This window comes from Channa argus, chromosome 11, assembly GCF_033026475.1.
Source record: "Channa argus isolate prfri chromosome 11, Channa argus male v1.0, whole genome shotgun sequence".
Taxonomy (NCBI): Eukaryota; Metazoa; Chordata; class Actinopteri; order Anabantiformes; family Channidae; genus Channa; species Channa argus.
The window spans coordinates 27,627,177-27,653,272 of record NC_090207.1 but is presented as its reverse complement, the minus strand read 5'-3'; the positions used below and the strand labels follow the sequence as shown (position 1 = coordinate 27,653,272).

Sequence of the window (26,096 nt, the reverse complement as noted above, 5' to 3'; positions counted from 1 at the left end):
CCATGCAGTTTTCGTATCGTCAAAATCGTTCCACGGACAAATGCCATCTCCATGACCCTCCATTTGGCCCTCACCCACCTGGACAACAAGGACTCATACGTACGAATGCTGTTCATTGACTTCAGCTCAGCATTCAACACAATCATCCCTTAGCATGTGATTGAGAAGTTGAGCATAATGGGCCTGAACACCTACCTCTGCAACTGGATTCTAGACTTCCTGACTGGGAGACCTCAGTCAGTCCAGATCGGGAACAGCATCTCAAGGACCACCACACTGAGCACTGGGGCCCCTCAGGGCTATGTGCTGAGCCCTGTGCTGTTCACTCTGCCGACTGATGACTGTGTAGCAATGCACACCTCGAACCACATAATCAAGTTTGTCGATGACACGACGGTGGTGGGTCTAATCAGCAAGAACGACGAGTCAGCTTACAGAGAGGATGTACAATGGTTAACAGCCTGGTGTGGAGCAAACAACCAGTCTCTGAACATTGACAAAACCAAAGAGATGGTTGTGGACTTCAGGAGAGCACAGAGCGACCGTTCTCCACTGATTATCGATGGATCCTCAGTGGAGATCGTCAAGAGCACCAGATTCCTTGGTGTTCATCTGGCGGACAACCTCACCTGGTCAGTCAACACCAGCTCCATTACCAAGAAATCCCAGCAGTGTCTCTACTTCCAGAGAAGGCTGAGGAAAGCCCATCTCCCTCCCCCCATCCTGACCATGTTCTACAGAAGGACCATTGAGAGCATCATGAGCAGCTGCATCACTGCCTGGTTTGGGAACTGCACCGTCTTGGATCGCAAGACCCTACAGAGGATAGTGAGGACATTTGAGAAGATCATTGGAGTCTCTCTCCCCTCTATTATGCACATTTACACCACACGTTGCATCCGCAAAGCCAACAGCATTGTGGACGACCCCACACATCCATCACACACACTCTTCACACTCCTGCCATCAGGAAAGAGTTTCCGAAGCCATGTCACAATGGCTTCATCAGGCTCCTCAATGCACAAAACTGAAATGGAACTCACACACACACTCGTACAACCTGAACTTAACACACTCATTACTCATTACTCAATTCTCAATTCATTCCACCATCATTTATATATTTATTTATTATTATTCTATACTTAACCGCACTTCACTGTTTTTTGCACATTCCACTGCACTGCACTGTTTACATGCTGGACATTTAACTGCACTATACTGTTTACATGCTCCTTTCACCTTTAGCACACTTGACTGGACTGCACTGTATATTTGAAGTATACAAAAGGTTGACTGGTCGCACCGTCTTAGGTTTTGTGTCCTGTCCTGTGTTATCTTGTGTTGTCTGTACTGTTTTTCGTCTGCACTGTTTGCACTAGGTTGCACTTTACATAGGTTGTGTTGTTTTGTAGCACCATGGTTCTGAAGGAAAGTTATCTCGTTTCTACTGTGTACTACTGTGTATAGTAGAAATGACAATAAAAGCCACTTAACTTGACTTGAATGCCCCATAAACAACTTCTGACAGGAGAAGCTAGGAATAGAACCTTTATTGTCATAATTGAGCACATTCACATGTTATAATGAAATCTTACCACTGAACATGCTATAGGTGAATGACTACTCCCGGGGAGCATTGGCCTGCTGCATAGCAGCTCCTCCATGGTGCAAATTGTGTTGAACACAGAGCTGTAATCCACAAAGAGCATCCTCACATAGCTTTTCTGGTTTTCCAGATGACTCATGAAGTGTTATGGCAACAGCATCCTGTGTGGATCGGTTAGCTCTATATGCAAACTGGTGATGGACAAAGAGGGCGGAAGGCAGTCTCTAATGTCCTGAAAAACTAGTCCCTCAAAACTGTTCTTAATAACTGATGTAAGAGCTTTTAGTCTGTAGTCGTTAAGACTATCAATGTTGGGGTTTTTTGGCAACGGGGATGATGGTAGCAGCCTCCAGGCAATGTTGGACAGTGGCATATGTCAGGGACAGATTGAGCAACTTGGTGTGGATCCCTGCCAGCTGGTCTGCACACCCTTTAACCACTGCACTAGGGATACCATTGGGTCCTGCAGTTTTCCTGGGATTCCCTGTGTGCGGGTGTCTGGTGGTATCAAAATGTGCAAAGTAGCTATCTAGCTCCTCAGCGAGCGTGCTGTTTGCGACCATGTTTGTTGGGCCCTGGCTTTCCACATCTGCCATGGGTCATTTTCAGTGAAGTGGCCCTCCATCTTCCTCCTGTAAGTCTCCTTGGGGCACTGGATGCTCTGGCGGTGCTGTACATTGAGCTGTCACCTGCTCTAAAAACCAAGTTACCAGTCCTAATCAGAGCCTGGACTTCACTTGTCATCCATGGTTTCCTGTTTGTCCACTGTGGCATTTTTTCACACAGGTCTTTATATAAAGAAGCACAGTCTATGTATGTGTCTCGAAGTCCTGTTGTTCGAAGACGCTTCAATCTGTACAAGTAAAATAGTCCTTAAGCTGAAGGACAGCGTTTTTGATCTGTTTCTGGTGGGGGTGTAGGCTGGGATGAGGAGCAGGAATAGACGATCGGATTTTCCTAGGTGAGGGAGGGGTTTTGCTTTGTAAGCATGCTTAAACTTTGAGTATACATGATTAAGTGTGTTTTCCCCCCTCGTTGGACACAACATTTTGATGGAAATTGGGAAACGCACTCTTTAAGCACGCTTGGTTAAAATCCCCAGTAATTAAATGAACTCCATCAGGATGAGCCCTCGGTTGTTTGTTTAGTATGTGTTTGATATGTCCGAGCGCCATTCTAAAGTTCGCATCCAGCGTAAACAGTATTAACAATGACTACATTAGTTCCTTTGGCAAATAAAATGGTCTGCACTAGAAAAACAAGGCCTCTAGGTCTGAAGAACAATGGCTTTCTATTATTCTGCTTTTCATACACCAATCATCAAGCGCATAATCACAAAGTCCCCCTCCCCTGCTTATACTGCAGGCTTAGTTTCGATCTTGGTGATGTATGGTCTGGCCTGCTAGCCCCCTGTAGCATCAGGGATTTGTGGGTGTAGTTCTGATTCGATAAGCAGACACCCTCTCTACTTATAAGTCTAGGCTCAAAACCTTCCTCTTTGATAAAGCTTATACTTAGACTGCTGGGGGACCCCCCCTTCTCCTGACCCTCTCTCTTCTCCTCTCACTTCAAAATTGTAACTACTGTATGAGATTAACTCTGTGTGTTTTCTCCCGTAGTTGTCCTTCTCCTTCTCTGTTTCCCTCTCGCTTTCCCTCTTTGCAGGTGTCCCCGGGCTTTGAAGCTGTGTGTTTTACAGTGTGCCACTACCCATCCTACCAACCTGCCCGATATTTTGTTATTGCTTTTCTTGCTCTTTTTCTTTTCTCTCTTCACTTTCCACTCACCCCAACCAGTCAAGGCAGATGGCTGCCCACCCTGAGCCTGGTTCTGCTAGAGGTTTCTTCCGTTAAACGGAGTTTTTCCTCTCCACTGTTGCCTAGGGGTTGCTCAAGGAGGAATTGTTGGGTTCCCTCTATACATCCTTATAGTCTTGACAGTATTCTGTAAAGTGCCTTTAGATGACTTTGTTGCGCTATATAAATAAAGTTGAATTGAAAATTGAAATGAAAATTAGTCAGTATCTGATACTTACAATAATTGCTCGACATCCGCGATTGGTGCTGGCAACCAAGCAGCCCTCTGTAGTTGCCATGGGGACATGGAACTGCTTCCCATCTAGGTGCAGTGGTCCGGCTACACCAACTGGTATCGGCATGTAACCAATCACATTCTCACAGCAGGTGCCCATAACCTATAAAACCAGAAATACAGAAGACCTACACTATATTGGCAAAAGTATTCACTCACCTGCCTTTAGACCCATATGAACTTTAGCTACATCCCATTCTTAATCCATACGGTTTAATATGATGTCTGCCCACCCTTTGCAGCTATAACAGCTTCAACTCTTCTTACATATTCTCATTTATTTGAATAGGAAAGTACATTAGGTGCATTACACACCAGAGACTTGTTCCATAGGTGGTAAAACTAATGCAGAGAAAAATGTTATGGTTAAACTTTATCTGAAATGCAATATAACGTCATCCAAGGCACTGCTTTGCCCAATTGTGGTTACAAGTGTGCTTTCCTGGTGGATTATTTTGTAACATTAATGCCATGTTTCTTGTTGTAAAATTCTGGCTGTGAAAATTACAAATGATTTGTAAAAAACATGGCTTTTATTTTGTGTGTATGTGTGTTTGTTTGTGTGTGTCTTTTCACCTTGGAGTAGTCATAGTGGGTATATGGCAGGGAGGAAAGTGCAAAAGGAAAGGGAAGTGTCTCAGATATCATCTGTCTTCGTATGGCCACTCCTCTTTCGGGTCTCTCCATCAGGGCCTCCAGTTTGTATGCAGGGATATGTTTAGACTTGACCAACAAAATCACCTCAGTATCACTCAGGAAACGAGGGCCCAGCTGGAACAGATGTAATCATACATCTAATAGTTTGCAGTCTGTTAAGACCAGTAGTCAGTCCTTTTTAGGAAATTTTTTTCCATGATTGGAAGAAATTTCATAAAAAACAAAACAGACTATATACATTATAATGAGTATATATACATTACATTATATTTGGGTTAAGAGTGCCTAGTAAAAGAGCTAAATGAAAAGAATAAAAAAGCTTATTCTTTAGACCGCTAGACTGGCTGGAGAATAATGGTAAATGGTCTTCACTTATATAGCGCTTTTCTACCTATTGCTACTTAAACAGCTTTACACTGCTTCTCAATCACCCATTTGCATTTACAATCACATACTCACACACTGTTGAGAGACCTGCTATGAAGCTGGCCAACAATCAGCGGGAGCAACTAAGTTGGGGTTCATTGTCTTGCTCAAGGACACATAAACATGCGAGTGGAGGAGCCGAGAATCACACCAACAACTGTGGGTTTGGTGGACAACCGCTCTACCTTTGCACCACAATCTTCCCTCTCTAAATAGTGATATGACATTCAAGTTTTTAACCCTGTTCAGAGACCTTTAATTTTAATATAAAGACTCTTACCAAATAATTATATTTATCTACAGTAAACGTTCATTAAATATATATCTATCTCTTGTCCCTCTCTCTTCTCCTCTCACCCCACAATTGTCACCACTGTATGACATTAACTTTGTGTCTTCTTTCTCCCTCTCTGGCTCCCTCTCTCTGTCCTTTCTGCAGGTGTCCCTGGCTTTGGAGCTGTGTGTTTTCCAGTGTGCAGCTTCTGGTCTTAACAACCTGCCTGATGTTTTGTTGTTTTTTGTTGCTCATTTATTTTCTCTCAAATTAGTTGAATTCATTTGAATTATTGCAGTTATGCAAGGGCATTACAAAGTCGAATATACTGTATGTTCATTAGTAATAGCTGAAAGGACCTGTGGCTGGCCACTTGTACTGCAGCAGCTAGTGCTAAATAAAAATGATAACATGCTGTTAGATGTTTAATAGGGTACACTGTAATTTTATGATAAATAGCATCTCTGTAAAGCGCATTTTGCCAATTTCCGTGCCTCAAAGGAGAGGGGCTGCAACTCCAGAAGGTTTGTGACATGACTTGCCTTCACCATAATTTGCTCATCTTGTGTAGACATTTCACTCTGCTCATGTTAACTTGTCGTAGGTCCGACACAGAGTTACTGTAATCTAATCACAGGATTGTGCGTTAAAGTTAACCCAGAGACAGAACATTTATCAATCAGAAAGGATTTGTCTGTTTATCCTTGTTATTGATACAATTATTGAAAACAATAATTATTGAGACTGTTTTTTCAACTACCTCTAAGTCAGACTGTCATATAGATTTGTCAACTGTGAATTTGTACAGTTTCTGAATTGTATTCCACATACAGTATGTTACTTATTGGCAGCTGCAGAGGACTGCAGTCAAATTGCAGATTTGACACAATTCCCCCTGAATAATACAGGGTAGTTGGTAAATAGAAAATGTCAATTAAGCATCAATAGTTATGCTATTTAACTAGAAAGAAATGTATTCCAAATTAAATAGCACTAAAATGACATCACAGATATGTACATTTGTATTACTACTTTGGCATCTACAATACTGTACTTGTTGTACAGGTATATAGGGTATTGACATAAACCCTGAATCAATCTCCTATTTTGTGTTGAGAGATTTCATTGACAGAGCTGGTGAAGTGTCAAACAGTTGTGGTAACACACAACACAGTGAACATATAATCCACTACCTTACTTTATTATAAATATAAAATGTCTTAAGTAAATTTTATTTCATATTGGTTGTATATTTCAGCAGCAGATTTCACTTAAAAGGTGCCAAAGCAAATTGTTATCAGTATATTATCAATATAATTATATTATTGTTATTTTTAATTTTGTAGTGTACATACCATGATTTTTAGTTCCACTGTGAGATTTTTGAGATCATTCACTATACCGAACAGTGGGTACAATTCTATACAGTGAATAATTCTGCACTATAGAGTAAATGCCCCAGCCCTCGATTCTCTATATTAATTAAAATGTGAACACCCCTAAGAGAAGTAACTTGACACCCAAGTACGCAACTTGGCATAATGGGAAGTGGGCCTATGTAAACATTCAGTCACCTGAGCCGTATGATGTGTGGGTTTAGTAATTAATGCTTTGTCCCTTACCTCAGGGTTGTTTAAAATGTCCACACATTGATTAAGGCATCTAGGTTCTGAGGGGAGACGTGGCTCAACAGCTTCAGACTTGAGATCTTCCTCCCCTTCCCCAACAACAAAGAAGCTCTTTGCCTGGGAAGCAGTGACCATGGCAGGCACAGGACGGATAACCTCATCTAGGTGAACAAGGTAGAGTTTCATACCACAATGCTACATATTTCCAATTACTACAACATTATCAGATCATTGAGCACAACTTACCGCTCTTTGCCTTGCTGGCAGGTGCCAGGGCACCTATCCTGTGGCCAGAGGCAAGAGGATGCAGAGGACGTTGCTCTTTCCTGCAGCAGATTTTAGTGGGCCGCTGTGGTTTCAAGCCAGGCATCGACATAGTGATTGGGCTCTTTAGTGAAAGCGAAGACTCCCTTTCAACCTGCTCAAAGAAGATATACTTGATGGCCAGCAGCATGGCTAAGGACAGACAGATCACCTGCTCAATGTCCATGGTTATCATTCTGTATGGGAAGAGAGTCAATAATTTTTAATTACTCATTTGCCAGCATTTGCCTTGGCAGTTAATTGTTTGCTTTTGAAATACATGTGTTCCCTTTAGGATTGGATAAGGAACTTCAAGAGGTGCCGACCAATTTATGTTGGACCAACAGGGTCTGATCAGTTGTCAAAACCAAATAACTGGCTGTACAGTCATTAGGTGTGTGCTGGCCTTTAGGCAAAAAAAAAAAACGTGCACATGGATCACTGAAATACAATTTAGCAAATTCTTTAAACACTGGACTAACATAATATCAAGAAATTATGTCACTATGTAAGACTTCTCAGGGTTAACATTTTCTTAAAGTGTTTGTTTAAAGTATTGACACTGTTGATTTCAAAGGGCGAAAAAAAACGTTTTGGATGGTGTTAAACCAGGACTCCTCATCAGACTCTGTAACAAAGTGACTGATCATATAATGCCGGGAGTTGTTACTGACCCAACTTAAAATGAAACAGCACAGTCATATTGTCAACAGGTGGTCCTGTAGAGGGGATGGAATTAAAAAAAAAAAAAACATCCATCTAGCAATGCAACATCTATCTATAATTTCTACAGTATTATGAAAACTGCTGTTAAAACTCTTTGCAGAAATTTGTCATATGTTGAATATGCTCTGACCATAAAGTTTGTGGGTTACACCACAAGTGCTGCTGGAGTTTTTTCACAACTTGAGCAGGCATATCAGTAGCCCCACCTGGTGAGGTAGAAGTTCCATAGAGGTTTCTCCGGCTCAATCCTCCTGGGAGAGAGATTATCTAGCTCCATGCCAACCTGTGGGATGCCCACTGTTTTGTTGATGGACAAGGGCTCTGCAATCCAGCGGCTGTGAGCATGAACCATCACCAGGCCAAGCGACTGCACACAAAGCAGATTATAATTTACATTAAAGGAAGATACAATATGTTTAATGTAGTATAATGTAGTAATGCTGTATGTAAAGTAAAACATACAGCACAAGAGTTACATTACCATGATCATTTTTACTCTTTGGGTTACAGGATTGGGCTTTTTATCCTGCTCTTCCTCCATCACTCTGGAAAAATGACTCAGCTGCCAGATAGGATGGCCCTCCTGACTTTCACGTGAGAGCTACAGAAACCAAAAATAACAATATATGTAGGGAGTTTAGGTTAGGGGTCGAGTTGTGGTTTTCACTTTTGTTGTATTAACTTTGTTTATAGGATGATTTTATAATACTGATAAATTTGCATTTCCTTATGTTAATCATCCTGATGGCTATTGTGTAAGAAAAGTGCTGTACAACTGACTCGACTCTGCAATAAAACACCTATGTACACACATACAGTAAAATAATATTATAATACTTACCTCCAGCACCAGTGAGACACACGCAGGGAAAAAGGTCAGGAACACAAAGTAGTTGGCTAAGACAGACATGCAGCCAAAGCAACACATGATCTCTAATTGCCGCACACCTGAAAGATACAAGACAGATACGTAGGCCAATACAGCATAAAGCAGCATTTGTATTGTTATGTTCTTCTTTAAGATGTTTTAAATTATTTTTAAATTATTTTTAAAAAAAATTTAATTATTAAACAGTTTTTTTTCTTGCAATAAATCTTTTTTGTTCAATTGCACTACTAAAGTTTTGCTCTCAAATGTTTTTTATTTGATTGCACAAATAAAAAACAAAATAACCCCCATATATTGTCACCTTACTTTTTTCTGTGAAAATTTGGAAGGATTTGTTTAGTGGAGGGATTTCATTTGGTACAAGCCAGGTGTTGATATGATAATGACAACTAAACTTCAATCTCAAAGTAAACATAATTGGCAAGTTGCAAATACATTAATCTTAAAAATATAAATGTTGAGCATCAAACATGACAGCTGAGTAGAGCCCAGCGCACATTTAAGACCTCTACAGCCAATTATGAATGTGATTCTGTCATGACAACTGGTTGAATCCAGTTTGGCCAGGACGGTGCCAGTCAGGCCTAGTCAGTGGTCACAATTGACAGAGAAAATAGATTAATTGTGTGCTATATAAAGATCCCAGTCTTCATTCTTAAGATCCAGTCTCTGCTTGCCATTCTCACAAAGATTTTTTTAATACGTTTACATTCTACAACTTATATCAGCAACCAATGGCATAACAACAGAGGTAGACTACAGCAACTACAGCTTTACCTTAACATAGCTTTGCTAAAATTATCAGGTGAATGGCAGAGATGACAAGGCTGAGCAGGCAAAAGGCAGATCAAAGTTTGAATTGAGTACCCAGCATCTCCACAGACTTGGTTTAGCAGGTTAACAGGAACAATAACAGACAAACAAGGACATGCTGACCAAAGAAAACAACCAAGATTTAGTAAGCAGGGGAGAAATAAAGAAAGCCCAGGAAGAAATCATCAAAAAACACTTTACCATTCAACATTCATTTTCCCATAGAGGCTGTATAATCCATCTTAGCCTCTTCTTGCCTTTCGTTCTTTTTACATGCAGATTGTTAAGTTAAAAAGTAAAAGTTCTTAGTTGCCACCATTTTTGTTTTGGCACAGGATTAGGATGAAAGCCAATCTTCAGCTTTGTCCCCATCTTAAAGTAAGTTAGGTAAATATTAGGGTATAACAATCAAAATTGTGTTGAGGCATAGTAATGTTTGGAAATACTAGGTCTCTTCCCACAGTTTGTTGCCTAGCAAACGGGGTTTTCTTCTGTTATAATTATTTACTTTTTCCTTTTTTCTTTACACTTTTAATATCAATTTTTTACTTATTAACATTTTCCTTTGTTTCTTTCTACTTTTTAAAACTTTTCTTAATTCTACTTTTCCTGGACTTTTCTTTTCTTTGTCTTCCTTTTTTCATCTTGTTTCTTTCTTCTTTATCCATATTTATCTCTCTTCGTCCTCTGCATCTTTTCAAAGTTTTCACATTTGCCTCTATGCCTGCGGCTTTGAAGGTGCGGACCCGTCTGCACTTGGCAGCTTCAGAGTGATCGGCATCTGCTGAGCAGCTTGACAGCTCTCCCACATAATACCCTCGGAAATTGCCTTTGTTGTTGTTTTATTACAATATTTTAGGATATTTAAAGCTGTGTCAATACTATTAGTATCATGCAGTCTGAGAAGATATTATGACTTAACACAACACAAAGACCATAGCCAATGAGAAAGTAGGTTGTACATTCTGAATCTGTGTGAGAGAAAATTACTCTCCATGCTAGCAGAAACAAGTAATCTGTATTTGTCATTCAAAAAGGGAAAGCTGAAGATGTAGAACTACAACTATAAACTGTAAACAGAGGAGTGTTTGCTTACCATTTTTACATCACTTGTTTACTGGAGATGTTTTGTTGCTACTTCTAATCAAGAATATTTCTAGTGGAAAGCTGCAAATGAAACTGGCCTTGTCAGTCCTTGGACTTTATTAACACACAAATTATTAAATAATTACAGTACAAGTGGCTAATCTCCAAATATCTCGCAATGTACTAAATAATTGTGTAGTAGGTAGAAAGGAAAAATGTACATCAATGCAATAACTGTGGGATTGTACAAAATTGTGAATCTGGAAGAATGTATAATTCATATAGATTGGGAACAAAGGTGCCTATTCTGGCTAAACTCTTTGCACTGTAGATCTTGACACAAATGTGCAACAATCACTTCTTTTTGACTTTAGACTTTTATAAGCTAGGAGGATAATTGCATTGCTGTAGAGATATCCCAATTCCAGACTACCTGTTCCCAGCTTTTATTCTGTAGCCCCTCAGTCCTACTTACTGTCTTTTGTCCTTTGGGTCTTTTACTAGAAGATCTACAGTACAAAGAGTTTAGCCATAATAGGCACCTTTGTTCCCAATCTATATGACATAGACAGTCTTCCAGAATTATAATTTTGTACAATCCCACAGTTATTGCATAGATGTACATTCACCACCCCTGGTTACCTTCACCTGTGCCCCTCTCCTTTCAAACCCAGCTCTCCACACAGTTCCCTGCCGGTTTGATGTCTTATGTTCCTAAACAGCTACTGATTGTTTCCCCATTTGGACTTTTGATTTCTCTGTTCTGCCTGACCCCTGTTTTTGGACTGTTTCTGCTGTTTTTGGTCTGAGATAGTGATGCTGAGATAAAACCTCATGTGGGTGTCCAAGCTTCTTGTCCAATAGTTTCACTAAAAGGTTAATCTCACAAAGCCTTGTTTAAAAGCTCATTTTAGAGTACTGACATCTAGTGGCCAAACTTTGCATAGCAAACAGACTCTAACATAAGTTCCATGTTCCACAGAACAAATATTATAGAGGTGTAAAGGCTAGTAATGTTGCAGTCATCCTAGACTGTTGTCGGTGATGTTACAATTAAATTATACTTCGGTTTTATACACAGTTATATATACAGTTTTGTTGGCAGTGCTTGTGTAACTGATCAGGGGATTTGTTACAGATTTGTATTTACATAAATGTGACATAGATGCCATAAAACTTTTTAACAGCATTGGGGCTTAGGCGTTTATTTTTATGATACTTTGAATGACTTGGAAGAAATGGCACTTTCTGAAGACAAAAGCACTTCTGTAACCCTAACTTCCTTAATGTGTTCAGCAAACTTCCTTATTTAATTCAGCTGACCCCCCTTGCTGTATCTGCACACAGCTCATGAATATCCATCTTTTAATCTAGTTAGCTTCTCTCCACTTGGACAAATTCAAGATTCTGAATGCTTCAACATGTGGATTACCTTTAATCATTGGACCATTGGATGGATGACACAGAACCCCAATGCAGCTCCCTATATGTTACTTAGGTAGTTTTGGCAATAGGTTGCAGTAGTAAATAAGATGTACTAGCTGTACTTAGGTAAATAATTTGCCATTGTATTGCTCAAGAAAGGTAATTTCCTAAATGTAAACAGAAAACTTTGTTTCCATAATTGGTGTGGGAGCTTAGTTTAACCCGATTTCCCCAGGTTTATTTGTTCTGGAGAATTCCCAATTTATCTGCCATGTAAACAAGTTTCTAATAAGCTTTCTATGACAGTGCAGGTGCATGACAAACAGATACAGACAGGGCAAGTAGCAGACTGAAAGCATAAATGAAAAGATAGATGGTTACACAGTGATGCTGCCTCGTTTTAAAATCATGTCCACCTAAAGAGCCAGCAAAAGCCTAAGTAAACACTAAGTGGTCTGTAGAAATCTAAGTTGACATACCTGTAGCATCCATTTACGAGAGTTACTTAAAGAAGCCAGACTTTGTTTGTTTTCCTTTCCCATAATCCAGTCCCTGTTCTTGTCCATAATCCTGTCTCTTCATATTAGGTCCAGTCAGTTAATCAGAGTGATTCAACAAGGGTTATTACCACAGACTGCCCATCACAGTGATGGGCAGTCACACCTTTTACATATCTGTAAAAGGTGTGTGCTGGGTCAGTATAATCTGGGGGCCTGTCCCATCGCTTCCATAGATGAGACCACTTCACACTCAAGAGTATGTGGACGACTTTGCTCAAATATTGGTAAGGCCTCCCAAATTACTGGTAGGGATATATCCCGATCATCCAAACTTAATGCCTACTTAAGCTTAACTAACTTATGCCTTTGCTTTTCACCATGGATTTCTTTAATTCACACAATACTCAATGTGTACTGCTGTGTCTGTGTCCCCTTTCTCTTGCACTACGTCTTCACTATTAAACTTCGCATCGACTTCCCTATATATAAAATATCTGTCTACTTCTAGCTAAAAATGCCTTCAGTTGACATTACTTGATAACATTCAGTTTACATTATGCCATCTTGTTAATCTTAGTAAAAAGTTTGTAATCATGGTCAACTTCTTTTTCCACAGCTCTCTCAGATGACATCATCTGAACTCCTAATGAAAAACTGCTACGAATAAAATCACCCAGAGCCACCAGCATGGCTAGAAGTTTCTGGGTATTTTGTTTTGCAATGGTCTCATCAGCAAAGACTACACAGATATCCGCTGCCCAAACAGCTACTTCATCAAGGCAGCTGGTTAATTTATCTTCACAATGCGATTTCCCTGCAGTTTTATTCAAGCATAGACTGCCATTGTCGAGTGGTAAAATACCAACTCATCACCCAACAATTAAAACCTTTGCTTTTTCAGGTTGAACTAAACCTGTCCTTATAGCTAACTGGTGTTTTCTTGGTGCTTCTTTTTGGGAAACATTTCAAAAGGTAAATGGTAAATAGCAAGGTGTCAACCTTAACCCTAACCCCACAATACACAAGCTCTAACTATGCAAACTGTAGAATGCAGAATAAGTGAAGCTCAGCAAGTACCTGACAGAGTTCCTACTCCAATCACTAGGCACTCCACCAGGGCATCCAAAGTAAAAGTAGGTCCCAGTACTGCCATGCCACGAGCAATATTGTCCCTTACTTCATCCTGAAAAAGGAGTAAAACATTTGATTGTTGCGAACCTCTTGTGGAATGTGATTATGTAAAATTGTATTTATACCTGGGAACTGGAGCTTAATGCGAACTTAGCAAGAGCACATGCTTTGGAGAGGTCGATGAGAAGCAGGAAGAAGGGTAACGCTTCACTAAATAAGTGAACAGAACAATTAGATGGCATGTTGGACGGAGATACTAGAAGAACAGTATGTAGAGTGTGTCCTTACTTGAGGCCTGTGAGCTCTTTATCAAGGAAGTGAATGACCACAGTGCTGAATACAAAGCTGGAGAATATGGTAAAAAGACCAGCAATGCCTGCATGTGAGTAGAAATATATCTAGCTGTTAGGTTAAACTTATAATATTCTGTATAAATATATAAATACTGTCCCACTACAGTCCTAACACATAAGAAAAGTTGACATTGTAAATTACCTAAAATATATTTGGATCCGAGCTGTCTCAAGTTCTGGAACTGGAAGTAAATGTAGACAATGGCGATGCAACGTGTGATGGTCAGGATGATGATATCACTGCTCAGAATTTGCTGTTAAAAAAAAGACAATCATGACAGGTGTTGAGCTCTCAAAATGTTTTTTTAAACATATGGTTCAGAAAGGGATTATTTAAATTAAATGTTGCATTAATGCAAAAAAAAACAATGATTTTCTATTTACTCATTGCAGATTGACTCTTAGCGTTTTACTAGCTCTGAAACAATACACTGATTAGCAAATGTGAATTTATAATTTTGATGTTTATGATGCAGCTTGTCTTTGTACATTCAGAAAGTTTTTAGAACCCCTTCAGTTTTTTCAATTTCGTTATGTTTTGTTATGTTTGTTCAATTTTTTTAACAGAAAAACTGAAATATCACATTGGCCTAAGCACTCAGACCTTTAGCAACAGCTCTTAACATTTAGTGAAAGAGCCTCCCATTTCTCTTGATCGTTACACTACATCTGAATTCCAAGCAGGCTTTCACGTGTTTGGAAAACGGACAGGAGAACAGATAAGAGTATTTAGAGTATCGAACGTAGAGAATTATAGTAGTCCAACCTAGAAGTAATAAATGCATGGATAAGTTTTTTTTAATGCATGGATCACTTTGAGACAGGATGCTTCTAATTTCGGCAATGTTCTAGAAGAAAAATGCTGTCCGTGATATATATACCCTATACCAGAGATTTAAAGGCCCAAGGCGACTGTGGCGCAGGAAGGTAGAGCGGTTGTCCACCAATCTCACAGTTGTTGGTTCAATCCCTGGCTCCTCCGGTCACATGTCGAAGTGTCCTTGAGCAAGACACTGAACCCCAACTTAGTTGCTCCTGGTGAGTGTTGGCCAGCTGCAGAGCAGCTCCCCCACCAGTGTATGAATGTGTGTGTGATTGTGAGTGCGAATGGGTGAATAAGAAGCAGTGTAAAGTGCTTTGAGTGCCAATAGGTAGAAAAGCGCTATATAAGTGCAGACCATTTACCATTTACCAAATACTACGACTTAAGTTTTTTATAAGTTTAGAAGGAGGAAACTGAAGGGCATCTAAGCCTTTATGTCTTGTAGCCATGACTGGAGTTTGATTAATTGATTTTTTTTATCTGGTTCCATAGAGAGCTATAGCTTGGTGTCATCAGAGTGTTTTCTAATACACATAGGCTTGTGGAACTCCATAACTAACTTTTGTATCCATGGAAGATCATTAACATGAACAAATTGGAATCTATCAGATAGATAAGATTTAAACAAACCTAGTGAAATTTTATTTGCCAGTCTCTGTAATAAAATGTTCTGATTACAGGTATCAAATGCAGCACTAAGACAACGACAGAACAAGTAACAGAACAAGTATAGAGATGAGTCCAGTATTTGAAGCCAAGGCAAGATCGTTGGCGACTTTTAGCAGTGCTGTTTCTGAGAGTATAGTGAACTCCAAATCCTGACTGAAAGTCAATATACAAATTATTCCTGTACAGCTGGTTGCATAATTGGTTTGCCACTACTTTTTCAAGGATTTTAGAAATAAAGGCTAGATTGGATATTGGACTGTAATTGCCTAAAACACCTGGGTGTTTTAAGTAGCAGGCATTTGGTACATAAACTGTTTATAGATAGATAGCTAGATAGCTAGATAAATGATATCTATTACAAAAATGTCAGTTAAGGGTAACAATCCTTGTTAGTTAGGCAATTAGTGGGGTAATTGTTGAAGTTAGCTCAGCGAGATGTATGGGTAAAAAGCTATCTAAATATGATTCTTGGGGCAATTGCCAATCCCGTAGTTGTTGGTTCAATCCCTGGGTGCTACGTTCACATGTCAAAGTGTCCTTGAGCAAGACACTGAACCCCAACTTAAGTTGCTCCCGGTGAGTGTTGGCCAGCTGGACACAGCTGGACATAGCAGCTCCCTCATCAGGGTGTGTGAATGTGAATGAGAAGCAGTGTAAAGTACTTTGAGTGCTGATAGGTAGAAAAGCGCTATATAAGTGCAGACGATTTACTATTTATCTAAATAGGTGGAACGCTACTCCCTCTCTAACTTTCATGTGGTTTTAAGTTGCAAGTTTGTGAACTATATAATGGAGATTGCCTCTTCTGGTTTACTTTATTCTTACTCAGAGTGGCAGCAGTATCAAGTATTGTACATAGTGAGACAGCAGAATTATCAGAAAGATAATCAACTTGTACAGGTGTAAAGTTAAGGTTGCTACTCTCCATTGTATTGACAAATGTTGAGTCAAAAGATGAAAGAATCTTTTCCTTAAATTTGTTTACGGCATTTTGGCTTTAAGCACCTACTGTAGTGGAATTTTTTCTGTTAGCATCAATTAAGGCATCCATTAAGGTAAATTGAAATGTTATTGGAAAATGTTCAGACAAAAGAAAATTATGAGGATATACTGTTAACTGATCAGTTTCAATATCGTATATAAGGACAAGGTCTAGGGTGTGAATAAAAGCCTAAAAAGAATAAAATAGACTCTCTTCTTGCTGTCAAACTTGACTAAAGTTGTACAGTAAGACCTGCAGTCCTGAATGTCTTATCTGCTAAGCCAGGGGTCACCAACCTTTTTTGAAACTGAGAGCTACTTCTTTGGTACGGATTAATGTGAAGGGCTACCAGTTTAATACGCACTTTGCAACAACTTTGCTCAATTTAACGTCAACTATATGTTATTATTACTAATTAATTAAATTAAGGACCACAGGGTGAGTGGTTCGATCCCTGGCCCTGGCTATAAGTCGTAGTGTCCCTGGGCAAGACACTGAACCCCTAACAGCCCATTCCCCTCCCCAGCTGTGCAATGTTGGTCCAAGCCCGGTAGAAATTGGGGAGGGGTTGCGTCAGGAAGGGCATCCGGCGTAAAAAAAAAAAAACTGCCATATCAACATGCGGACAATGATCCCCTGTGGCGACCCTGAACTCACGGGATAAGCTGAAAGGACAAAAAAATAATAATAATTAAATTAAGGATATTCATCTATGTGAAGACGCGGATCATGTTAATGATTTCTCACAATAACTATCAAATGTGATTTTTAAAAAGAATAGCAACAAAAAAAATGGATACAGCTCATTGGTAAGTGGCACTACAGTGAGCTATTTTTAGAACAGGCCCACGGGCTACTCATGTGGTCCTTGCGGGCTACCTGGTGCCCACGGGCACCATGTTGGTGACCCCTGTGCTAAGCTATTTCTGCTACATGCATAATTGAAGCAATTACATTTTTTAAACGGTAAGTCAACAACAGCCTGCACTCCTGCCTCAGTATTTCAAGATGTGGCAAATAAATGTTACCTTGAATTCTTAACTTAAATGACTAAGAAATAAATTACTTAAGTTGAAAAATTCAAGGTAACATTTATTTCAAGGGTTTTGACTGGTAAATTATGTGAATGAGAACTGAATGTGGTACAGACATCTTTACAAAAAACAACTGTAATAATTTTGCGTAAACAAATAAATGTGATACTACGATGGTGGAACGAGCTACAAACTCTGCATGATCAGCAACCTCACTCCCAGTATTCAAAAACTTGCTCAAAACAGAACTCTTCAACACCTTCTATGCACTTGAAAGAAAAAAAGTTACTTTCTGCTCTTTCTTGCATGTGAAAACACACTTCTCACAGCGCTTTGCAATTATGTTTTCTCTTTGACTTAGATTGTTGCTGCCTTATACCTTTAGATAAAAGCATCTACCAAATGATTAAATGTAAATGTAAAATCTGCTGTCTACAGTAGTGACCCCTAAAAACAGATTCACACATAAACCTTTATGTGTGAATCCGTTTTTGTGAGCAAAGCAACACCTTTGTGTTGTACCTTGGATTTGCAAGAAAGGGGGTTACATTTCAAAGTAACCGCCCCCATTAACTTTGTATCTTCTTACTCCCCTAGCTGTCTTTCTCCCTCTCTGTCTCCCCTCTGTCCCTTTCTGCAGGTGTCCCCAGCTTTGGAGCTGGGTGATTTCAAGTGCACAGCTACTGGTCCTAGCAACCTGCCCAGTACTTGTTGTTGCTTTTTGCTGCTCTTTTTTTTTTTCCTCTCTCCGCATTTTCTACTCATCCAAACCGGTCAAGGCAGATGGCCGCCCACCCTGAGCTTGGTTCTGCTGGAGGTTTCTTCCCTTAAAGGGAGTTTTTCCTCTCCACTGTTGCCTAGGGATAGGCTGAAGGGGGAGTTGTTGGGTTTTCTCTATACATCGTTATAGTTTTCACTTTCTTCTGTAAAGTGCCTTTGTTGTGAATTGGCACTATATAAGTAAAGTTGAATACAATTGAAAATGAATTACAATACAAGATTTTATTTAAACATTTGACATCTTGACTGCTGTTTTCTGTTTGTTGTCATTTAGGACCATGGGCAAAAGTCTGTGATTCTTCAAGTGGCATTTAACTTAAGTCTGGGAAGCAAGTTATACATCATCCATCCCACCCCTCCTCAGGCTTTTTTCAAGATCTGAAAAAGAATTTGATGCTCGGACTTGTGTGGTCCATTGGACCAAATTACAATATGCTTACTTACTCATGCCAGATGTTCAGAATAATAGTACACATGTGTTACATGATGAGTTGCCTAAATTACATTGTATGTTAAATACACTAGTAGAGACAACATATTTATTGACTAACCTCTTCTGTTTTGGGGCAATCAAAGTTCCAGCCACAGATCTGGTCATTACCAGTGAACATGTTCGTTGACATCATACAGATGGTTAGGGTGACAGTGCCAACAATCACCTCCCAGGGATGGGATGCCACCAGAAGGCCGTGCATACGGAACAGATGGGTCAGCATTGTGGAACAGAGCTAACAAATAACACAGATATGTAAGTTGGAAAAGCTGAAAGTGAATGTACATGCTTACAAGAATGTTATTAAAGAAGCTATTTTCAAAACAAGTTTACAATGTAAAAAATGAAATATTTCCTTTTTAGGGGAATAGAGAATGTAAAGTGATAATATGCTGTGTTAACTGATGGATGCATAGGTAAATTGTACAGACGACATCAAACACAGCATGATGTAACTTCTCATTTTTCAAAACAAAGGCTACATATCTGAAATGTGTAGCCATCAAGGACCAGTCTAGATGAAAACATTTTGCATGAACGCAACATGTTAATTTCTTTAGATTTGAGTTAGCAAGCATGGCTTACATTACAACATAACACAGCATGACCACAGTAAATTCAAAAGTATGGCCTTGCTTTAAAAATAACAAAAAACATTGCAATCCATGTGAGAAGCTAATTAGCTGCTGAGCACTGAAAAATGACTGAAAAAGGGGTGTCTGCGGCCTCCTTACCGCATTTGGGTCTTTTTACTAGATAAGAGACAGTATCGGATCCATCTTCCACAAAAGGATGAATGGCTTATTGCTTGACTTTGGTTTGTTTGTCTACAACTGTTAAACACTTTTTAAAAAAACAACAACAAGTCACAACTCTTATAAGTAGAAGTATAAGTAGACCAGGATGTTTGACAAATTGTCCAGTCCTGCAGAAATGTCACTCTTTATATAGCCTGCCAAAGTGCATCTTCAAATGCAATGTCTTTTTCTCCTTGTTCTGGTATGGATTACCTATGGTTAGGTGGCAGTAATGAACAAGTCTGCACTAGAATAACAAACAAGAAACAACAACAACAGAATAAATAACTTTGTTATCGAAGTGTGACTGTATATATGTGTAATGTTCTCTCATTAACTAAATAAAAGTAGGGCTGCATATCAAAAATGAGTTAATATTTCACTTTTCTTTCTGGCATATGATGCTGACATGGCTATTTGCTTTATTTTATCACAAAGCTCTTGTTTTTGTTTTCCTTCAAGTAGTGTTTCAGCTACTGCACTCATGCATTCTTTGACAACCCGTACATCAGTAAACGGCTTTTTGTGTTGACCCAAAATCCAAGCAACTCTGAGAGAACACTCATGAGCATGTTATTGGGCAGTTAATGTGTGGCTCAGGATCCTGGTGGACTGGTCATATTGGGCTCTGAGACTACTTATTTTCTGTGATCTCACTCTCTCCTCATCCACTAAATCACTACCGTAAAGACTACAACAGTGCGCCAGTGAAAATAGAAGTGCCCCATCAGGTTTTAAATCATAACTGTTTTGGCTGTAGGCCATCCCATACGTCCGTATAGGATGGCTTCTGGGTCCGGACCCGGACCGCGGTCCGCATGTTAGTGACCTGTGTATTATAATTATAATGAAAGCCTGGGTAATAATGTACATATTGAAGCTGAGTGTTCAGGGGGGCGTGTGATTCCCAACTCGCCTTGGTAGTGCGCATGCACCAAGGTGTTTGCAGCCTGTTCCAGTTGCTCCTGCTGGTATTTTTCCTATTTTCCTACTTTTTGTCTTTTAGCCTTTTTATTACGATTTTTGTACTTTCTTAAATAACAGCCTTGCAACATGCCTGCTTGGAGAATCTTTAACTGTTTTTGCTATTTTTATTCTGCCACCCGGTCGTCACTCAGCAACAGCGCATTGTTTACATCAGGGATGAGCTGTTAGCACTAAAGCCGACCGGTTTGGTTATGGAGATGAAGGATGTTCCAGGTGAACCCAGTGAGAAAAACACACAGAGGTAAAGGATCGCTACAGCAGAACAAAAGAGCACAGTCCAAGGAAGAAGAGACACTTTTGGAAAGGAAGAAACACAAGCAGTTCTACACCACTCCCCCCTCTGGGAAGATGTGATCACCACTTGGTGTTTCTCACTCCCTGCTATGTGCATCTGATTAAAAGGCTACCTGTGACCACAAAGTAAATGAGGAGATGGTCAGAGAACAGTGTAGTGTTGATGACGTCACATGCATGACGTTTAGTTAGCAGCAGGAGGACAATAAAATGTTAGAATTAATGGGATAAATAATAATAAGGTCTGAGACCAACAGCTAACAGTTCAGTGTCTAAGCAGTTACTTCTGTTATCATAAGCAATGTGAGATCACTGTGGAAGATGGACCAGGTAACTGCATTAGCCTGGAGTCAAAGCTAATACTCGAAATGTACTTTGAGGATTTTTTTTCAGAGCCATGGCTACACATGGCTATACCTGATCACTGAGGGACACAGACTGCACAATGGAGGGGGCTTGCTGTTTTAGTTAACAACAGCTAGTGCAACTCTGGTCACATTACAATTAAGGAAATTACTGTAGCTCAGTCATTGAACTGTTAGCTGTTGGTCTCAGACCTAATTATTAACCCCGTGAATTCTAACATCGTATTATAGTCGCTGTTTGCAGTCCGCCAGCTGCTAATGTCTGCATGTGATGTCATCAACACTCTTCTCACCCCTCCTCGAAACTGCACTTTTCACACCTGTCCATGCGAAAAGACAGCTGAGAAAATTCCCCACCAGCAAGGGTTCTAAAACCCTGTAATGCCAAGCTCTGTGGAGTGTTTCACCATGTCTTCAGCATGAACCTGTCTCAACTGGGTTCCGAAGCTTTGAAATATGGCGTGCCTTATGCCAGTGCCTCAAAGGCAAAAATCCGGGGTGCCTCAAACTACTGACCGGTCGTGCTTGCATCACATTAGAAGACCCTTGAGTGACTCATCCTGGAGCAACTCCAGCCCATAGTCAGGCCCCACCTGGAGCCTCTCCAGTTTGCCTCCAAACACCAGCTACGACATCAGGATGCCATCATCTACCTGCTGTACTGTAGATGCAGGTACAGCAGCTAGCTTATTTTGACAAGCTTGCGACCACTGTGATGGTCATGTTTTTTACTTCTCTATGCTTTCAACACCATCAGGCCAGCTCTTCTGGGTGAGAAACTGACAGCGATGCAGGTAGATCCCCCCATTTGGTCCTAGATTGTTGACTATCTGACTGGCAGTATGGTATGTACATCTGCAGCCACGTATGTCAGACAGAGTGGTAAGTAACACCATTTATATTGTTGTTACATTACACAATATTGTTGTTACAACAATATTGTATATTGTTGTTATGTTCTTATGCACGATTTCTTACTCTGGCAAGGAGCCTCTGGGATGAAAGCAATTTCCACTCAGGGATTAAAAATAAAGTATTTATGATTCTGATTCACGTTTATGTTGATATGGGTCTGTGATTTATAGTAATGTGTGATGAAATACTTGTGTGCACTATAGAAGCTGCACTAGTTGTCAACTTTGCATATAGCTGGCTTCAAGATCTCATTGTACACTTGTTAAATAAATTCTCAGTTTTGTAATTCACTTAAATAAACAGTAAAAAGGACTGTATGTCATTACCGAGACAGCAGTGAAGTTCTGTCTTGCAGGCATGAAAACTAAACTAATTCTGTTTCTCCGGCTAGAAAAACTGACACTGTTAGCTGGGCTTTGTAAAAAGATGCACTCATGAAAGAGTAAAGATTTCCAGCTAACTTTATGCTTTTCAAGACTAAACAGCAGAAATTCAGAGAAAGAGTTTCAGGACTGCTCTTAAAATTGGCTTTTTTTTTCATTAATGTGTCAAATTACAAGGGACTTGTTAAAGATTGGTGATGATGAACACAATACCAATTACAAGCTACTACATCTACAGCACCTCCTCTTCCTGTTCTGAATTACTCTGTTCTGTTTCACCTTCACTCTCCTAGATAAATAACATTTAGTACTGAGTATTCGCAATAATTGCATTTAGATTTACATACTTTCGTTGTCTCAAGACTGTTTCTTATATCTCCTAAGTTACTGTCATGTGACATAAAAAAGTTGATACATTTTTATTTGCCATAAAATGAACCCAATGACAATTATCTCAACTGATTATCCTGTTTGGTGCTGTGGTGTTGCTAGAGCCTTTCCCAGCTGTCATTGGGAAAGAAGCAGGATAATCCCTGGACAGGTTGGCAGTTTATCACAGGGCTAACACCAAGAGAGTTAGACAGACAGACAGTAATTCACACTCACATTCACACTTATGAGAAATTTAGTGTCAGCAATAAACCCCAATACACTTTTTTGGATTGTGCGAAGAAACTCAAGTACCTAGAGGAAACCCATGTAACCAAAGGAAGAACATACAAACCCTGCTAAACCTGAATGCCTATGTTTATTAACGTTTCTACGGATTTTAACTTGCTTACCAACACACAAACCATTCATTATTGCTAAACTAGGCTAAAATATAAGGCTCAGAGTAAGGAGCCATCTGGGAGCTGTAAGAGCCGGCTCTTTTAAGGGAGCCGAGCCAATAGAGCCATATGTTCGAAAAAAGCCAGACCTCCCATAAATAATTGTAATGTTCTTTTATCTGAAAGTGTTTAAACAAAATTGTTGAACAGAATTTATTTTTTTAGTTTAGTGGACAGGATCAGTGCACAATGATAAACTTTGGTGTTAAAGAGCCAGACGTAGCCCAGAGGCTATTTTAAATCTTTCATCCCTAGAGAGATGTTACAAAGTCTCATCAGAATATAAAGTTAGATTTTTTTTAATTCATTAATAGAGAAAATACATGACATAAACAATGCTAGAAGTAGGGCGCTCCCCTGTTTGTTTCCCTGCTCTGCCTTTTCCCTGTTTTTGCCTGGTTTATGTCTGTTTTTTAGTTACTCTCTTGTTATGTTGTTTGCCTTAGTTTAACCTCACCAGTTATTTTATATCTTGCACCCTGATTTGGTTACTCTTGTTTATTTCCCTCTGCCTAACATTTAGTTTATTATTTATCCTTGTCTGTCAGTTTCTGTTCAGAGTTCTGTTTATTAATCCTTGTTAATTTATCCATTTACCTGTGTGTTAATGTTAGTTGCGGTTCTGTTAGGTCCCTGGGTGTACACGTTCAATTCGTGTGGGTGTGTGTGTGGGTGGTATTTAAGTTTACGTTTGGATTTATTTTGTTACTTGATTCACTTATTCTGCCTGCAAGATCCCTGTCCTCCCTGAGAAGTGATTTTTAGTTATTTTCAACCCCCCCCCCCCCCGAAATTCCTTATAATAAATGCCCTTTTACTTCTAACATGCCACATGCCATCTCCTTACTTGGCTCTGTGAAACTAAATTATGCAACCCTTGACTGACCCTTGACCCTTGTGCGCTTTGATAATCAACTAGCTGAAGTAATGAGAGTCACAGCAGGTTAGGACAATTAAAGAACAACCAATTATATTTCCTCAGCTATATAGACATCACAGCTCCTCTCTTTTACTTGGCTTTACTTTTATCTGTCTGGGTATGGAGTTTACATTAAAGAGCATATATTAAGCTCATGTTTTATTCAGGGGCGGTAATGAAACAAGGCTGTATAATAAGTTCTTAAAGTACTGGGAACCCAAAATGGAGGTCCTATTAAGAAGGCCCGGTACAGTCAAATGCTATTGAGTATGGAGATATATATATGGAGACACACTTATACACACACACGAACATAAAGCCCTAACTAGAAGATGTCATCATACAAAACACTAATACATTTTTGTCAGCATAAAATGTTAAAAATTGACAAACACAACATGAGTAAATAAAACATACAAGACAAGAACAAAGAAATATACATCCATCAGCCGCGACATACACTTGTACACTTTAATGCAATCAATAGAGCAGCTCTACTATGAATTCTATTTTTTTTATTTAAAGTTACACTCAGTTTTAAGTGCAAAATGTCAGAAAAGGCATGATGGGGTACAGAAGCAGTAGAACCAGTTCTTAATATGACTCCACTACAACTCCACCACCTGCCATTACCTCAATAATAAACATTTTAGGACAGTTTCAACCCAAAAAATTTGGAAATTTTAAAATAAAATTTAAAGTACAATTCATGGCAAACCTGCTCTAATGGATTGCATTACATTTTGCAGGTGTTACTGATGTTGTGGCTGATGATGTAATGAACAACGCTTTGGGACAATAATGACACAAGTACATTAGCAACAGCAACAGTTTATATTTAGTGCTGTCGGACATGACTGCAGAGGCACTTGCAAATGTACAACTTTACTTGCATCAGTTTTTATGTTATTTGTGTAAAAGGTATGAGCTTTATACTATACAAACATGATTTAAAAGTTCATAATGTACAGTACATGCACACAGTACAGAAACGTAGTCTGAACTTACTAATTTACTCTGCTCTCAAAAGAGGAAACTCATCTCTTTCTTTATTTCCAATTTCCCACCATAATATATTACCGAATTCAGTTGCTTTATATAGTATGATCTGGTTAGGAGAACAAAAACATAATTTTGTGGTAGCCATCCACAACTGTAATCGCTTGGAGTTTCTTCCCGATAGACTCCGCCGTATAATGTAGGCTATATGTCCAACAGACCAGCTTTGGTGGGGTTTATGCCACCGCTCCCGGCTTCGCTCAAGGTCTGTTTCTGCCAGACAGGCGGGTGTCTTAAGTTGGATTCAGTGAGACAAAGGTATCTCATAAGGGCCTCCAATTATTATCACGTGACAGCACATTAACACTGAAACATTGAGATAAACGTGACTTACCTTAGCGACTAAGAATTAACGTTGTGTCTGAAGGTTGCTGTATAAACAGAAGCTCATACGAGACTGACTAAACCTGTGTTCCACCAACACACCAAGCGGTTTCTGCGACTCATCATGGACCGATAGAACGATGGGACGCTACTACATCATCCGACACTTCAGCCAATCACTTCAGTCACCTCTTACACGAGCACTTTACCCACGCCCCGTTTCCTAGGTGACAGTAAAAATGGGGCGTGGCCAGAGCGAGGACGCCAAATCTCACCACTGTACAGCCGCTTGTACAGCAGCAGAATGCAAGACGCAGAAAGGGACAGAAAAACTTTGGATTTTTTTCCCCATATGCTCAAGCAACAAACAACAATCCAACGTGCTTTTATGATGTTAAAAAGCACGTTGGTCTCAATGTAAAACGTTGAAAACTAAGCCTTAAAATGGGTTGTAATGCGAAACATACGGTTTTAAAACATAAAAATAAGAACCAAATATTTGAAAATAATATCTGAATAACTGAAAAAACA

At 39.5% G+C, this 26,096-nt stretch overlaps 1 protein-coding gene across 3 annotated transcripts in view; it reads right to left on the bottom strand.

The window, feature by feature from the left end:
* LOC137136375 (3-hydroxy-3-methylglutaryl-coenzyme A reductase-like) overlaps positions 1-25,726 on the bottom strand; it is a 46,499-nt gene extending 20,773 nt beyond the window's left edge. For all 3 annotated transcript variants that reach the window (XM_067521675.1, XM_067521677.1, XM_067521676.1), the window contains exons 1-13: positions 25,576-25,726; positions 18,751-18,927; positions 14,054-14,165; positions 13,847-13,934; positions 13,684-13,768; positions 13,505-13,610; positions 8,556-8,662; positions 8,196-8,315; positions 7,921-8,081; positions 6,932-7,185; positions 6,680-6,846; positions 4,277-4,471; positions 3,645-3,803 (exon numbers count right to left, since the gene is read on the bottom strand). In XM_067521675.1, coding sequence (XP_067377776.1) covers positions 3,645-3,803; positions 4,277-4,471; positions 6,680-6,846; positions 6,932-7,185; positions 7,921-8,081; positions 8,196-8,315; positions 8,556-8,662; positions 13,505-13,610; positions 13,684-13,768; positions 13,847-13,934; positions 14,054-14,165; positions 18,751-18,915 — 1,719 coding nt within the window. In that variant the 5' untranslated portion in view covers positions 18,916-18,927; positions 25,576-25,726. The remainder of the gene's footprint in view (positions 1-3,644; positions 3,804-4,276; positions 4,472-6,679; positions 6,847-6,931; positions 7,186-7,920; positions 8,082-8,195; positions 8,316-8,555; positions 8,663-13,504; positions 13,611-13,683; positions 13,769-13,846; positions 13,935-14,053; positions 14,166-18,750; positions 18,928-25,575) is intronic.
* Positions 25,727-26,096: the final 370 nt, after the last annotated feature.